Raw genomic sequence first — 17,250 nt, 5'->3', positions numbered from 1 at the left:
AACATCTGCTCACAACAAGGCACCAGAAAAACAGACAATATGCTTTCTAATAAGCCTGATAGTAGAATGTTCTTTTGGTAGCAGGTACTATATACAGTGTCCATAAATCTAGGCCTGAAAATATTCCCTGAAGACTTATGAAATTGAATAAAACTGAAAAATTATACACAAGAGTTTCCACAAAACATTCAGTTCTCAAACGCTTCTAATTTTCCTCTTGAATAAAAGTAATTTTCCAGGAACAAAACTACTGCCTAAATAAAGTATAACAATATAATTGTCACCTATAATTATCAATTGTCTGGGGATGGTTTATTTTCAATGTTGACGTCTCAGTCACCAGCATTAATCAATAGGACTCTAGCCACCATTTCAAGAAAACATCTTGGGCACTGTGATTTTATCTCATTTTATTCCTTTATATCTTTATAAAATCTAGTATTTCCTGCCTTAAACAGATTATTGATCCTTTGTTCACCCCAAAATATCATTTTTAATATCTATTTGCAAAAAACATCCTAGCAGTAGACAAATTACCTGAGTTCTTTGGTGTTCACTGTTTTCTCTCCCTAAACCTTTTACTCTTGTTGACAGTGAAAGTAAAAACTGAACAAATTCTAGCATACCAACAGCTGAGAAACACAGTAAAGATATACTTTGTATAGATACCTATTAATTATCCTTCATATTGATGTGTGGAATAAGTTGAAGCATGTAAAATTTCAAATATTGAACTATTTTTGATCCATAGAAATAGTAGTTTCCCATCTACAGAAATAGTAATCTACTCAATATTACAAATGAACCCTAGAGATAATTTCTGAGAATCATTTTAAGTTTCAGGTTTTCCATACACACCAAATCTTTATCTGAGCTATTGACAAGCAGCACTTGGATACATTCTCCCTTATCCTCTTATCGAGGTTGTTTACCTCCTACTGAGATCATTAAAGATAAAAATGGCCAAAAGGAAGGAAATGGAAATAAGATGACAAGGACAAACTAGCAACTGGACCACACACCCTTATTAAAGAAGTGCAGTTAGCTTATCTGAAGTGCTTCCTTTTCCTTGGATGCACTCAATGAGCTTGTAACATAGTCTTAAAATAAGAGCAATTATTGAAACTTTCTTCTTCAAAAGTAAATAGGTTGACAGCTACGACAATAATCTAGTATTAAAAACATCCTTCTCATTTATCTTTATCATTTTCTATTTCCTTACCCCGTTCAAAATGCAAAATAAAATAAAAAGTACCTCAGCAGTAAATGAATGAATAAAAAGTGTTGAATTTTAAAAGTCCATTTATAGTATTAGTGATGATAAATATGGCAAGTCTTGGAAGCCAGATATACAGAACAGGAGAGAGAGTAGAGAATTCATAGAATCTAAAATGCAAGAAATAAAATATAAAAGAGAAGAAAAAGAGAAGAATGAGAATCCTAATTTGTGGGTACAAACATCCGACAGATTATTCAGTTCAGAAAACCAAGTTCTGTAATCTTAACTATAAAGGCTAAGATTTAGATGATTACTGTATCTCTCATTCCAATATGGGTAGCAGGGCCATAGAAACTGCTGTCCCTGACATTATCTAAAAGAAATGATGCAGGGCTGGGCGCGGCGGCTCACGCCTGTAATCTCAGCCCTTTGGTAGGCCGAAGCAGGAGAATCACTTGAGCCCAAGGAGTTCGAGACCAACCTGGGCAACAAAGTGAGACCCTGTCTCTACAAAAAATAAAATAAATAAAAATAATTAGCCAGGTGGGGTGGCACACGTCTGTAGTTCCAGCTACTCAGAAGTCTGAGACAAGAGAATTGTTTGAGCCAAGGAGGTTGAGGCTGCAGTGAGCTGTGATCGTGCCACTGCACTCCAGCCTGGGCAACAGAGCAAGACCCCGTCCCCCCCGACAAAAAAAGAAAAGGAAGTGAAGAAACGACGCAGCAAACAGGCGTGGAAGCACCGCAGAGTCAGGCAAATCAGGAAATCCTACTGATTGCTACGATGCATGTATGTTTACTACCTAAAAGATCATCTTTCTTCTGAGAAATGCTAATGCAATAGCAACTTACCTAACTTACTCTAAACAGTTTTGCCCTCATGCGTAATGTTGTAGATGATGCTGAGACCACTATACCCAGAGATTAAACTTTATAGGGAATAGTACTTCCCAGACACGAAATTCTTTAATGAAATGAAGATATAGTTTTCAAATTGAAAACTGTCTGCAATTAAATTGGAGCCATCTTCACATGGATGACAGTGTAAGTAGTAAATAATATGAATGCTGTCAGTGTGTTAAAAAAACAACAAAAAACAACAAAAAACAACAACAACAACAAAAAAACCCTTGATCGCTGAATAATTAAAGCACCCATAACCATTTCTCACTTAAGTAACAACATCATTTTTAACAGAGCTTTCAAGAGATGCTGATATCTTATAGAGTTCCTTGGAGCAACATTCCAACAAAAGATAAATCTTCCTGAAAGACTAAATATGAATTTTTTTAAAATGTGCTTGGCAAGACACTTAAATAGTTTTGAGGAACTTAGTGAACCTAAAATATGGCAGTTTCTCCATGCCTCCTGGTTTGAAAGATCTTACTGCTGCATATAATAATTTGTGTCTTTTCAAATAAAAGGAAAAAAAGGTCAATGGAAGTTCACCATGTGAATTAAGAGAAGCAGTAATAAATACATTTATGAAAAAAAAAACTATTTTAATTGTTGTAGACATAGTTCTTCCCACTCACTTCCTCATGTTGCTTTCATGAGGTAATTCTAATAAGTCTAGAAAGCAAGGCTTGATTATTTCACAGAAATGCTATATATATATTGCTTTTTATTACATATCAAGGGGATATGAGAGTGAATTCGGTTTGTAAGAGGACTTGAAATAAGCATGACATCTTCATTTAAAGCAAGCTGCTTTTGACAAAGGCATACTAACCCAGGAATAAAGGAAAAGGAAAAGTGGTGCCCCTCCCCACTTTCTTGTGCCTTTTTTTTTTTTTTAAAGTCAGGGTCTCACTCTATCATCTAGGCTAAAGGGCAGTAGCACGATCAATACTCACTGTAGTTTTGACCTCCTAGCTTCAAACAATGCTCCCATCTCAGCTTCCTGAATGCCCACCACATCCAGCTAATTTTATTTATTTATTTATTTATTTATTTATTTATTTATTATTTATTTATTGAAGAGATAGGATCTTGTTATGTTTGTCATGCTGGTCTCGAACTCCTGGGCTCAAGCAATCCTCTTGCCTTGGCTTTCCCAAGGGGATCCTCACAAACCTGATCTCCCATGCATGTTCTTTTGCTAATTTTAACTTAACAAAAAAAAAAAAAAATTCTCAATTTCCAGTTTTTAAGCACATCAAAACTCTAAAACATCACTTTAACAACTTCAAGTCATATTCAAAAAATCCAATACCTCAATATAGTGTACTGCTACTCCTTCCAAAGTTCTACTTAAGACTTCACTTTTAATTTGTTTATCACGTTAATGCATGCTGGCAGTAGATGCTCTAATCCAGCACAAGAGGAAGACAAAAGCATCAGGAAACTCCAAATAGGAAAAAAGTAGGCGATGTATTCACAGGGAGATTTGTTCCAAGTGGAGCTGCCAGCAAAAGGACACATGGACCACAACAGGGCAGAAAGGATTTCCCCCTCTCCACCCAACCCCTCTGGGAAATGTTAACCTAGTGAGAGGAATGGAATATGCAACCATGGAACCATGAAATCTCTTTTATTTTCTGCCTGTTTTTCCCCCAAATTACCTTTATTCCACAGTCTATCCAATCATCCCTGCCCACTGTGTATGCTCCTTTCATTCCACTTGTTTTCCTGTTCTTACCACTTCCTTTTATTTCAATGTGCCATTCCCCTGAAGCCCTTCTCATTTCTTTCCTGCTTCATTATTTTCCAGTCTTCCTGAACCATCACAATTCTCTTTTGTGCTTGGAGCAAGTCATCCCCACCATGACCTGGTCTTTTCTGCCCTTTTCTGAGCATAACACCTACATGGAAAGTCCCCTTCTTCTGATGCAGCTGGAAAGAAGCAGTTACAATCTGGAATGGGGAAGGGAACAGCAAGGGGACGAGTTTTTTGAAAAGCAAATTCAGCACCAGAGAAAAATGAGGAAATCTTATAGTCAACTATAGGGGAGCATTTCACTCATTACTTTGTAAATTGCATGCACTGAGCTGTTATGTGGGTGCAATAGTGATGGCAAACACCACAATTATTTGTGCACCAACCTAATAGTATCACTGTTGTTTCCCAGGGACCTTTCCCACATCACACTTGTGTTATCTACTCAATTCCTAGAATTTCAAAGTCTCATTACAGCACCAAAAATGGAAATAGGGTAATAGAGTCTGCTACACTGTGTGTCTGGTTGAGGAAATTAAATTTAAAATAAAAGCCAAAGCTGACCATGGCAGAAAGCATGAATGATAATGAACGTATTTGCAAATATAGACTATAATTATCACATTACAATAATGATCATACAAAACCAGAAGTTCAACACCCTGCCTCTTCACACTGCAGTTTATGTAAAGATCCTAGAGCTCCACCCACAGGAGAAGCAATGACAAAATCGATGTTGACATAGCAGCAGGAAATTTGCCAAAATTCCATCACAAATGCTGAGACTCTTTCAGATAAGGTATTAACAGAAACGGTTTCTGCGTCGACACCTGGTAGCCTCCAAGATGCCTCGCCACCCCCATGATCTACCTATACCTAGTGCCAACCCCTTCTGCAATGTAGCAGGGCAGGTCTATGCAGCCCACAGAATGCGGAAGAGATGGTGTACAAGTTGGAAGGTGTAAGGAAAAGTTGTGAAAGACTTGGAAATTTAGTAGCTTACCCAGTTAGCTTATCCATCTAGCTTAACTAATTGCCCTAAAGCAAGGAATGTGGGTGGGAGAAAAATAAATACAGAGCAGTTGTTGTTTGCCCATCGCCTCCAGCTAATGTCCCCTGCAATCTCCTCCTTTTAGCAAAGTAACTTAAAGTGGTTAATTTGCTGAGTGGGTTCAAACAGAATCAAGCCAGCCTGTTAGACCCCATTCCGTGGGCTCACACAGAGAATTCAACCCAGAGAGGTGATAGGGAAAAGGCACGGAGAGAGGACTGCATTTTATTCTTGCCCAGAATTCAGCAGGTTGTTTGTGGGTTGGCAATAGTCCGAGAACCTTTTTTGGGGAGTGGATGCCCCTCTGACCTCTCCCCTATCTCAAGTCCTTGGCATTCACTACTACTTAACACTGCCCCCGGCTGCAGGATGCCTTGCCCAACAGCATTCTGATGGGCATGCTCACAGGCTGAGGTTCTGCTTAAATGACCCACAGAAAGCAGTTCTCACAAGGAAAAAATCTCATGATCTTTCTTTACCAATACCACTACATTTTTAAAGCACTTAAGAGTCTGAAATTGTACTAAGAGCTGATGATAGTCCTCTGAAAGAGATGCCATTAATTACCCCTATTTTCTACACACAAGAAGAAAAAGAAGCCTTGAAAGATTAACTATCATGCCCAAGGTCACATAGTTCCCAAGTGGCTGAACTGAGACTAAATCAAGATCTGCAAGGTCCCAACTAGTACATATTTTACTTCTGCGTATGGCACTTTTGTGATGATGACCTCTAACCCAGTTAAATTCAGAATTCAACTTAGCTAAATGAGAGAAATAACATATAGAAGTTTCAATTCAATAAAACTGAAGGTTACAAATATACCAGAAACAAGCCATATCATCACTTATACCTGCTGTTTAAAGGGTTCTTTGGGATGACATTTATTTTACCAACATGGGTTCTGATGTCATCTAAATGCTGCCATGATCAGTTCCCAAGAAAGCAAAAAGGCAGAGAAAATAACACGGGTTTACAGAGTTCAGTACTACATATGGTAAAAACTAATCAAAATTCTGACCTCAAACTTCTGGTGAACATTCATTTCAAAAGAAAACTCAATGAATTATTTTGCAGCTGTTTGTCTTTTATATGCAAGTGAAAAATGTGAAGCTTCAAGTATGATTTAATGGGTTAAGACTTCTTAACCTGACATGACAAAAATATCTCATTTTGCCTGTTGAAAGAATCATGCATTAACATCTTTAAAACATTCCAGATTGCAACAAAATACGAGGGGAAAGGGCGAAAGGCAAAAGATAGGATAAGTGATGTAACTTAATAAAGACAATTATATACTCTACTAATTAACAATTTGGGCCACCATGGTGTCCTCTTTGTTGAGCTGTAAATTTGCCTTTGCACTAGTAAAATCAACATCCTAGTAAGGGGGAAAAATCATCATACAGGGGTCTTAGAGAAAAATAATTGTTCATAGTTTGATTTCTCCAGCCTTGGCCCTGCAGGATAACGCCCAAGTCAGAAAGCACATGTTAATGAGCAGCATGCTCCTTATGAAACAGCCTTCTGACCCCAAAACTATCTCCATCCCACACATAGACAGTTGCAAAGCGTTCAAGTCCGCTTGGTCCCTAATTAGAGTCACTCAGAGACCTCTAACTGAGCGGACGGATCTGGCAGCCTACACTTGAAATGGAAGTGGCGATGTTAATTGTCCAGTTTCCTGCCAAAAAGAATGTCTCACGTCTCTTGCATTCTGATCCAGGGGTCCCCACTGTCCTTTTAAAAAATAAAAGTTATTTGGGCTTGTTTGGACTATTTTCACTTTTCAGACTGTAACTGACAGTCAGATGGATGAATTCCACTGACCTGAGCTCACTTTTAACTTTTCTCATGTTTTCTTGATATTTTTGCAATACTCAGAATGTATATGCAGCTGTAGACAGGTGAAAACACACAGGATGCATCGTCACCTACAGACTTGAGAGAGAAAGAAATATTAAAAATGTATCTAGAAACAGTACAGTGTTCAAATGCAGTAAGGGAAGCAGATACTGTGGGGGAAAAGAAGAGCCCTGCCAAACTCCAGCCTTCCAAAACACCTCGTCTGAGCATGCCTAGGATATGTGCTCACAAGACAGAAAAAGCTTACAAGAGAAAGAGGAAATCTGCCACTTGTGAAGTGCAAAAGCCCTACTAAATATCCTATTTTAATCAGAAAACAGAAAAGCACAAGCATTATCTGCTACAGGGAGCCAAGACCAAAAGAAGAGTCCAAAAGAAAATCTGTCTTAACTCCCAACATTCCAGACCTTATTAACATTAAGCACGTCATTCCAGACAAAGGAAACCACTGTCGGCCCTGCACAGGTGGACGCTGCCATGCCCTCCCAGAATCCAAGCCATTCAGCAAAAGGACAGACTCCAAGGACCCAAAAATATCCACAATCTCAGACCCCTAGAGGGAAAAAATGCCATCTCAAGCCTTAGTGCACTATGACTTCTCATTATGAATAATTACTGTTATTGTGAATACACTTTCTTGCTGCTTCGGGGGAAGTACAGCTGTAGTCTGATTCTGGTTTCTGAGCAATGATCACAAAATATAAGAATAGGAAGAGAAAAAATGCCAGGGAGACCACCTGAGAAAGAATTAGAATACAAAGAACCGGCAATAAGGAACACTGCTGGAGTCAGAAAGCAATCTGCGAACTCTGAAAGAGAAATGCACAAGAATAATGCCCTCATCACTGGCTTTCGGTATCATAACCAGAAACTGTGAGTCTATGTGGTGGAATGTGATCTAAAATGCAACTGAGTCTTTGGATTGTTAACAATTTCAAAGTTCAAATGCCAAAAGTATGCTGTATGTTCGTTTTCTTCTATATTTGGAATTCTTGCCACTTTGTCCCAATTTTTCCCATATGGCACTATAACTTCTAGAAGAGTTCACATAAACTGCTACCTATATGTTAGTCACACAAAAGGAACTCTTCCACCACTAGTATGTATTTATCATGATACAGATAGTACAAGGAACATGTCTCAACTTAAACCAAGTGTTCCAACTGAATGCCTCCCACCCGCTGCTTTTCCACCCCTGCCATTTAAAATCTTGGTTAAAAATTGCTTCGCACTCAAATGGCCAGCAGTTCTCAAATGCTACTGTGGCTTATTATTACCTGGAGTGCCTGATGAAACACAGATTGGTGGGCCCCACCTACACAGCCTGTATTCAGTAGGTCGGGGACAGGTCATAAGGGCATATGTCTCACAAGCTCCTAGATGGTACTGATAATGCTGGCCTGAGCCTGTGAGTAGCCAGGATCCAGGTGAGGGCTGGATCCCTGGGAAAGCCTTGTGGAGGGTGACAAGGACCCCGGTCCTCCACTCAAACCACAGGAGTTTTAGTGCTCTCTGCTTTCAGAGTACATGTGTATACATGTATGTGTGTATGAATGTGTGATGTGGTAGGGGTGAAGGGATACTGTATTTAAAATTGGCGATCCACACACAATTGTCTGAAAACAGAGGCAATCTACTCGCTGATAAGATTTTGAAAATCACAGACCCTAACTCAGCTGTTCATTTTACTGAAAGGAAAACCACGGCTTAGTGCAATGACATGTTCTATGTCACATAGTCCAGAACACCGATTATTTAAAATCTACAATTCCATTACGTTTTTAAAATGTAAAAGTCATATATGAAAAAGACATCCTCACTCTTAGGGTAAGCCAGAGGAACAAAGTGAAGGTCAACAATGTCAACTGCACACAGCACATTTTTATACAGAAAAAAGTGTTTGGAGGCCGGGCGCGGTGGCTCACACCTGTAATCCCAGCACTTTGGGAGGCCAAAGCAGGTAGATCACCTGAGGTCAGGAGTTTGAGACCAGCCTGGCCAACATGGCAAAACCCCGTCTCCACCAAAAATACAAAAATTAGCCAGGCATGGTGGCGGGTGCCTGTAATCCCAGGAGAATTGCTTTAACCCGGGAGGCGGAGGTTGCAGTGAGCCAAAATTGTGCCACTATACTCCAGACTGGGTGACAGAGCTAGATTCTGTCTCAAAAAAACAAAAAACAAAAAACAAAAAGTTTGGAAATTGTGACTTTGCACTCTTGATGTCCTCTCCCTTCACCATCTGCCCACACACATACATACACACACACACACACACAAACACACACACATATTATTGGGACTACTTAGGTCTTTTAAAATTAAACAGTGGATCCTCAGCAAAGCTTTTGTTTTTTACTCTAAATTCATATAATTCTTTCTAAAACAATACTGGCAGATAAACTAACTCCTTTCTGAGGGGGTATAACTGGCTGAAAATGGAAGGATTTCAGTTAGACAACTGGATCCTGACTCACTGGATCCCACTCAATAACTTCCTTAAAATACTGTGTGTTTCGGTTTTTATCAAGAATAAAATGAAAGAAATGAAGCTTCCCTCTCACTCAATGAAGAGCAACAGAAACTTCTTTAGCTTCTGCAGTGAAAGGCAATGTGACTATTTTAACTGGGTTTTGGCCACAGAACAGGCTTAAGGCCCAGCTCTTGCATAATACTCTGTACACAAGAACAAATTTTTCCATTCCTGTCCTTGAACATCTGTGGACTTGATGCCCAAGCACTGTTCTAAAAGGAAATGCTAGGAGAGGAAGAGAAAAGGAAGGCAAAAACTCTTGAAATATTTTTCCCTAACTTATCTGCCATCAAAATATGTTGGAGAGACAGGCAGCCTTCATAGAGGAGGTGATAACTGAGCTGGCTCTTGAAGGCCTGAGTTGGAGTTTGCTAGGCAGAGGAACTGGACAGGCCAAGAAAAGGGAATGAGGCATATTCACAAAACGGGGCAGAACACAGCGAGCATGTCTGGTAGGGAAATCTGAAGGGCCACAAGAAGTTAGTTTGTGTCATATCATGCAGTTTCGACTTTATTCTCTAGATAGTGGGGAGCACCACAGAGCTTCTCACGGAAGGGATTAAAATGTTGAGATCTATTTAACTGTAGCCACAACAGAGGATGCACTGGAGAGGAAAATGAATAATCACACATCTTAAACCATAAGGTGGCCCTTCTGGGAAGTCTCTTAAGGTTCAGAGGGAGCAAAGAGAAAAATAAAAAACATATGAGAAGATACCAGAGACCATGAGAAAGGAAGTCCCAAGAGGCTGAGCACCAGAGTTCTTTCTCACTCGGAGCTGGAAGTGCCCTAGGACGAGGTGACGAGGAGATGTATGAGATCCGGTACCAATTCCACCAGAGAGGACCCCAGGATATTGGGTATGTTTCTACACAGTGCCAACCTCTCTTAAAAGAGCCTGGAAGTGGCCAGGCACGGTGGCTCACGCCTGTAATCCCAGCACTTTGGGAGGCTGAGGCCAGGAGTTGGAGACCAGGAGTCAAGGCCAGTCTGGCCAACATGGCAAAATCCCGCCTCTACTAAGAATACAAAAAAAATTGGCCAGGTGCAATGGCTCACGACTGTAATCCCAGCACTTTGGGAGGCCAAGGCGGGTGGATCACCTGAGGTCAGAAGTTCAAGACCAGCCTGGCCAACATGGTGAAACCCTGTCTCTACTAAAAATGCAAAAATTAGCCAAGCATGGTGGTGTGCGCCTGTAATATCAGCTACTTAGGAGGCTGAGGCAGGAAAATTGCTTGAACATGGGACGTGGAGGCTGCACTGAGCTGAGGTCACGCCATTGCACTCCGGCCTGGGCAACAAGAGTGAAACTCCATCTCCGTCTCAAAAAAAAAAAAAAAAGAAGAGGAGCCTGGAAGCAACTTTCAGAGATAGTGGGCCAGTAATGCAGGGTTTAGCTTTCAAAAATGTAAGATGGGTTTAAGCAAAGAAAGCCACTTCTGGCTTAAAGGAGAAGAAATGTAGGGGACTGGGGTGAGGGGAATGGAGCATGAAGGGAAGGGGAAAAGCCGCCAGATGGAGAGTAGAGAGAGATGCCTATTTTGAGGGGCAGCTATCTCAGATGAGACATGATCCTATAATAACAGGAGTCCTGAAGATGAGAGAGACAATATTCAAGTCATAAGGGTTACCATTATATTAAAGTGTTAAGAACTGAGCAAGGGTATTTTTAATATTTAATAATGGAAATTTAAGTGCCCATTTTACAAATGTGAACATGGAAATTCAGGGAAAACTAAAAGGAAAAAGTAAGTAACAAAGCCCAATTCTAAGCCAAGTACTGTATGTCTAATACCAAAGCCCCAACTGTTCTCGGCTCACACCACACCATTTGCTCCAAGGAAGTGCAAGAACTCAGAGATCCCATATTTCTCAGAGTGTACTATGGGACTCTGTCGTGCCTGTTTTCCTGAAGGTAATAGTAAATGAAAGGGGAGGCTAGCCACAGAGCAGTTTCCTTGAGCAATGCAACAATCTGTTCCAGGAAAAGGAAATGGTACAATAGCTTTGTGTGTTCAAAAAGAAGGCTTGCTCTGGAAAACAAGGCAATTAAGAAAACAGGAGTCACTTAACAATATTTACTGAGTACCTACTATGTGTCAGGTATAGTACTAGAAGGAGGGAGAGATTGATGAATAAAACACAAAGTTCCTATTCCATACTGTGTACAACTTGATGAACCATCCTTATTATTATGATAGTATAATCTTCTATCTTGGCTGATTATACATTATCCCCAATGGAGGTTTTATTTAAAAAACAAAACAAAACAAAAAAACATTAAGTCAAAAGTGGTATGAAGATTCTGATTTACTAGGTCTAAAATGGGGTCCACGAATCTCTTATTGTTTTAAAGTTTCTGAAGCACAGTTAACTGAGAGAACTAGACCTCAAGAGAGAAATTAAGGTATCTCCATCTTTTTAATACATGTATTTATATTAACATGAGTTGTTTGCTTCTTTTACATGTGTTTAGTTTTACCACAGGACCAGGCACAAACTTAAAGTTTGTCTTTTTTTAAAGATTTGTTTTTTGTAAGTGGTAAAAAGGTAAATTATTCAAGTAAATTAACTCAAAGGCAAAGGAATTATAAAGTAAAAAGAAGGAGGCCGAGGTGGGCAGATCACCTGAGGTCAAGAGTTTGAGACCAGCCTGGCCAACATGACAAAACCCCATCTCTACCAAAAATACAAAAATTAGCAGGGTGTGGTGGCACATGCCTGTAATTCCAGTTACTCAGGAGGCTGAGGCAGGAGAATGGCTTGAACCTGGGAGGCGGAGGCTGCAGTGAGCTGAGATTGCACCATTGCACTCCAGCCTACGTGACAGGGCGAGACTCCATCTCAAAAAAAAAAGTAAAAAGATTTATCTCTTCTGGCCATGAGGGCAATTTAACCTAAGTAAAACCACAAGTCACATGTTATCGTTAAGTATATATTCTATTCTTGTGCAAACCACATATGAACCTATTAGGTTTATCATACTGGTATTAAGTATAGTTTTAGATTAATTAGGTAGCACTGTAAACCTAAGAATCAGTTAAGAAGTCTGTATCTGGGGCACAGATTTAGATGTCAGGTGCAGTAACCTCTAGCAGGAGACACACTTGTAAGGATGAGAAAGCAGGAAAAAGCCTTTTGGAATCCTAGGAACCAACAGCCACATTTTGAGGCAGACACAACTGAAACATTATGAGCCACTTGATGGACCCCATGAACAAGAAGTGCTTTATTCTTTGTCCGTGCTATGTGATTCACATTTGCCTTTTTGCTTTGACAACCAGGAGGCGCAAAACCAAATATATGGCCCATATCAAGCCACTCTACTGGAACCCTGCTTCATCTTATTAGTATTTTCCTTCCCTTATCATCTTTCGGCTCCTTAATGCTTACATTTATGTTATCTGCTTCTATGTGTCTATGTCATTTGCCTTAAATCAGTTTTGGTGCAAAGCAAGGTGAAAATTATTAAAGAATGAGTCAAGTAATCAAAGTACTTCAAACCTCGTAAGCTCTCTAGACAATTTATACATTCTCTCTCGCTTTTCTTTGGATTAAAATTCTCTTTAGGGAAATCTATTCTTAATTTTTTTGGTATGAATTCTTGTATAGTCATGGTTAAATTGTAACACTGATAATAAACTAATTTCAAGCTTAGAAATTACAGTATCATTTGACTAAAAATTATTATATGAGACCCAGCATCTTCCCTTAAGAGCTATGTACAAGCCTCTTGAATCTTCCATTTCCTTTTTATGGTAATTATTTGTTTTAAAAATTGTAAGAATAACATGGTAATTGCATAGAGTTTGGAAAATAGAGAAAAGAATAAATAATTAAAATGAAAAGAATACATGATCTGTTTACATTTCACTGTTATCTTACTATTCCTCTCTCTCATGCTGCAATCACTCACCCAAATAACGTAGGGGGAAATGTTGATTGCAATACTTCATTTTACCTAACCTTCCTCTCCCTTGTCAGAAGCTCTTCCATAGACACTCAAAATACACAAATTCCATCTTTTCAGTCACAATCACATTCTCACAGACACACAGTCCCTGTTTCTACCTGAATGAGATACAGTAAGGAATCCGTAAATTCAGTGAGTGTTATAATCAATGAGTGTTACAATCAGATTCCTTATTGCATCTCAGTCAGGTAGAAATGAGGACTGTCTGTGAGAATGTGATTGTGAATGAAAAAGGGAATCTACTTGAATAATTGATCCTATCTTTAAAAGTTGTTCATGTCTTTGTTTTCCAGTCATTTCTATCTATAAACTCACCTACCTTATCCAAATGTTACCTTTTTTGCCTCACTTAAGTCATTCTTCCCTATGCCTATAGAAAAGTCGCTGTTTTCCTTATGTGGCATCAAAATAGGTTCTCTCTAAACTACCCCCAAAACTTCATTTAAACACAAAAACCTTCCTCCAAATCAACTGATCTATACCCAAGAGATTCATCTACAAAAAAGCACGTGCCATTCTGAGTTGATGTTTCTCTAGCTGTATGTGGTGACCCTCATTCTTCCATCTCGTTCTTGGTTTCCAAACACTTAATTCACAGGCAAAAGGTGGTATGAGACAATAACTGATGCCAAAACTAAAGAGAAATATATTTCTGTGATTCAATGACAGATTTCATTACAGTAAGGAAGCAATTACATATGGTTTATGAGGTATAATTATTTTGAGATTTAAACTAGCCTACACTTTTAGAAAAATTATCTTTGGATTTCTTCCACATCTATCTATTCAGAGAGTGAAACAACAGAAGTAGGCTAACATGAAAAGATTTTCACACACTTGTTACTAAGTAGAAAGCTACATGGCATATGTGACCAAAACGTAGTATTTCTGCCATGAAGTATTAATAAAAAATAAACAATGCAATATTCTTTCCTTACTAAGAAATAGATCAAAGAAGGTCTACTCAAATATTCTTAGCAGAACAACCAAGCACCAGGAAATAATATTCTCATGTAAAAGATGTGGAAACAACATTTGAGATGTCTCTGTCTTGATAATTCACTCTATGGCAAACATCTTGAGTATTACCTTGCAAGTCTGAATCATTTGACTTTGGGCTGCTTCTTGCTCGTCGCTCTGTTTTCTTAATTCCGGGACCACCACCGCTGCCGCCTCCGCCACTTCCACCGCTGTGGCCCTTCCCGTAGCCATTGTATACTGTCGTGCAGCTGCTTTTGTAGATAGAAGAAGGAGGGCTGTTGAGGCGGTTCTGGCGATCGATCTGGCGGTCTTTCAGTTTTTTGTGCGGAGGCTTGCTGTACTGGTCTTCTCGGGTGATGTAGCTTGACATTCCATAAAGTGGTATAATTTCTAAAATGGATGATTATGATAAACCCAAACTCAGTTTACATTTTCAGTAATAAATTATTAAATGGTCAAATGATCTGGCTCCTGAAGAAGTCTAAAGTATAAAAAAAGAAGTCTAAAATATTACTAAACAGAGTATAATAAATATTTTTTTAAGAAAATACTGCCGGGCGTGGTGGCTCACGCCTGTAAGCACTTTGGGAGGCCGAGGAGGACAGACTGTCTGAGTTTGGGAGTTCGAAACTAGCCTGGGCAACATGGTGAAACCCCATCTCTACTAAAAATACAAAACATTAGCCAGGCGTGGTGGCGGGCGCCTATAATCCCAGCTACTCGGGAGGCTGAGGCAGGAGAATCGCTTGAACCCGGGAGGCGGAGATTGCAGTGAACTGAGATTGCACCACTGCACTCCAGCCGGGGCGGCAGAGCAAGACTCTGCCTCAAAAAGAAAAAGAAAAAAGAAAATGCCATATACACGACATACATTTAAAGCATTCCCATTTGTTTCTAATCAATCAAGGAATAATCAACCATTAAAAAATATACTGTGCATTCAGAAAATTTCCTGTATTACAGAGAATACTGAAGACAAGGTTGTTATCCCTAAAGAGTTCATATTCTAGTTGAATTTATAACTGACTTTGATTTTTGCCTTTCAATATGTTTTCAGTAGTTGCAATACATGAAAAAGTTAGAACAAATAAAATACTCCCATTAAACATGTACTTAGAATCAAGCCACTTTAAAAGTCTACTTATCCCTGTAGACAGAATAGTATTTCTACTGGAAAGTATATTGCAGTCAAAGTTTAAATTATTTGTGGCATTCAAAAGAGGCAACATTTGAACAAATTTAACTAAGATAATGAGATGACACATTTGCATTTAAAATAATCAAAGCTCACAGAATCGGGGGAAATAAATGTTCAAGGAGGAAGTATAAGGGTTAAGAAAAGCCATCTCTGAAATCTGGTGCCAAACGTAATAAGCTGTGGTCTCAAACTTCTCTTTTGGAGTAATCGAAGGCAAGACAAATGTAGAACGTCATGTGACTTTACTACGCACATTTTAAAGTGGCTCAAAAGAAAACAGAAGCCTGCAAACAATCTTAAGACCTCAAGGAGAAAACTTCATGTTAAAATTAAATTTTTAAATCAGTTCAAAATTATTTTCAGGTATCAGTAAAAATGACAATGCGTAACACAAAGATTGGGTCCTTACATCTTCATAAGAAACAAGGGTCACCTCATCTATGGAGTGACAATATAAATTACCATCCAAATCTGAACACTTCTGACAGTGAAAAGGGAGGAATATCAATAATTTCTTCAAGGCAAGAGACCTAAACTAGGACTGTCACAGGCACAACAGAAATGTATGGTTACCCTGCATAATTTAACAAAACTGCTGTCTCAATTACTCAACGGTAAAGCTCCACTGTTTCTTACTGTTAACATAGCTAAAGGAAGATTTGTTTTTTAACAAGTTGTTTGGTGAAAAATCAAATCTTCATGAGAGAACCAGTTTGCACTACAGAATGTGTCAAAACAAATATAATCCTATTCAGACAGTATGTATCCAAATAAACAATGTCAAAATATACCGGAAGGACAGTAAATGTTCTAAATGCCACGATGCATTACACATGAGATTTAACATATTCACCGCAGGCACTAATCATCTCTTCAGATATGGTGAAAACTTTTAAACTCTTATAGTTTAGAAAATTAATATTTAAATTGCTTTTAGGTATGTACACTAAAGAACTAAGGTTAAAGAACATATAAATGGCTTATTTATAAAGGGAAGGGATTTTGGTTTACCGCTTTAATGTGAAATCAATGAAGGCATTTTTATTTGTATACATTATTGCTCTGTGTTATTTTAATGGAATTAGACCCAAATACACCATAAAATGAAGAGACTACAATTGTGCTTAACTCTAATGATTTAAATCATACCGTTGTCTTGCCTAAAATTGCAAAGGACAGCATTTACAAAACAGTAACTATGTGGCATCCTACTAACAGACTGCTAAAATAAGGCAAGTCAGACATACACCAGCAGGCAGTGAGTCAGTCACCAAGGACTTTCATGTCATCAGAGCTCAGATCCAGCCAGAAAGCTCTGAGAAACACTCAATTATTTAATGCATATTGTGTCAAAGCACTGAATACATTTAAAAAAAATTACAGCTAACTAAATTTTTTCAGTTTTTATCCAAATGTTTTCATAGTATATCCCCACTACTTAATGTTTTCTTGGTGTTATGTCGCATGGAAAAAAGATCAAATTAACAGGAAGTTATTGATGCTGCTATAAAATCAAAGTATTGATTTCATGTTTTGCTATCATCCCCTTATACCCCACTGTGAAAGCACCTAATTAATTTGAATTATGTCAAATTTCTTTGACTACTTAAAAAACAAACAAAACACACATACAGTCAAATTCTATCCCTAAGTTACAACAGTATATTTCACTTGAAATACCATCTCAAAAAAGCTTTTCTGTGAATAAGTTATAATGTGAGATGAACAGGGAAAATTATATATAAAAATATATATAATTATAAATTA

At 38.5% G+C, this 17,250-nt stretch overlaps 1 protein-coding gene across 2 annotated transcripts in view; it reads right to left on the bottom strand.

Moving 5' to 3' along the window:
- The window catches only part of FNDC3B (fibronectin type III domain containing 3B), a 165,943-nt gene that overhangs the window by 144,772 nt on the left and 3,921 nt on the right, over positions 1-17,250 (bottom strand). For both annotated transcript variants that reach the window (XM_017889478.1, XM_017889477.1), the window contains exon 2: positions 14,394-14,675. In XM_017889478.1, coding sequence (XP_017744967.1) covers positions 14,394-14,675 — 282 coding nt within the window. The remainder of the gene's footprint in view (positions 1-14,393; positions 14,676-17,250) is intronic.

The sequence above is a fragment of the Rhinopithecus bieti genome, unplaced genomic scaffold, assembly GCF_001698545.2.
Source record: "Rhinopithecus bieti isolate Rb0 unplaced genomic scaffold, ASM169854v2 scaffold_18353, whole genome shotgun sequence".
In the NCBI taxonomy this organism is placed as follows: domain Eukaryota; kingdom Metazoa; phylum Chordata; class Mammalia; order Primates; family Cercopithecidae; genus Rhinopithecus; species Rhinopithecus bieti.
This window is presented reverse-complemented; position numbering and strand designations above follow the sequence as displayed.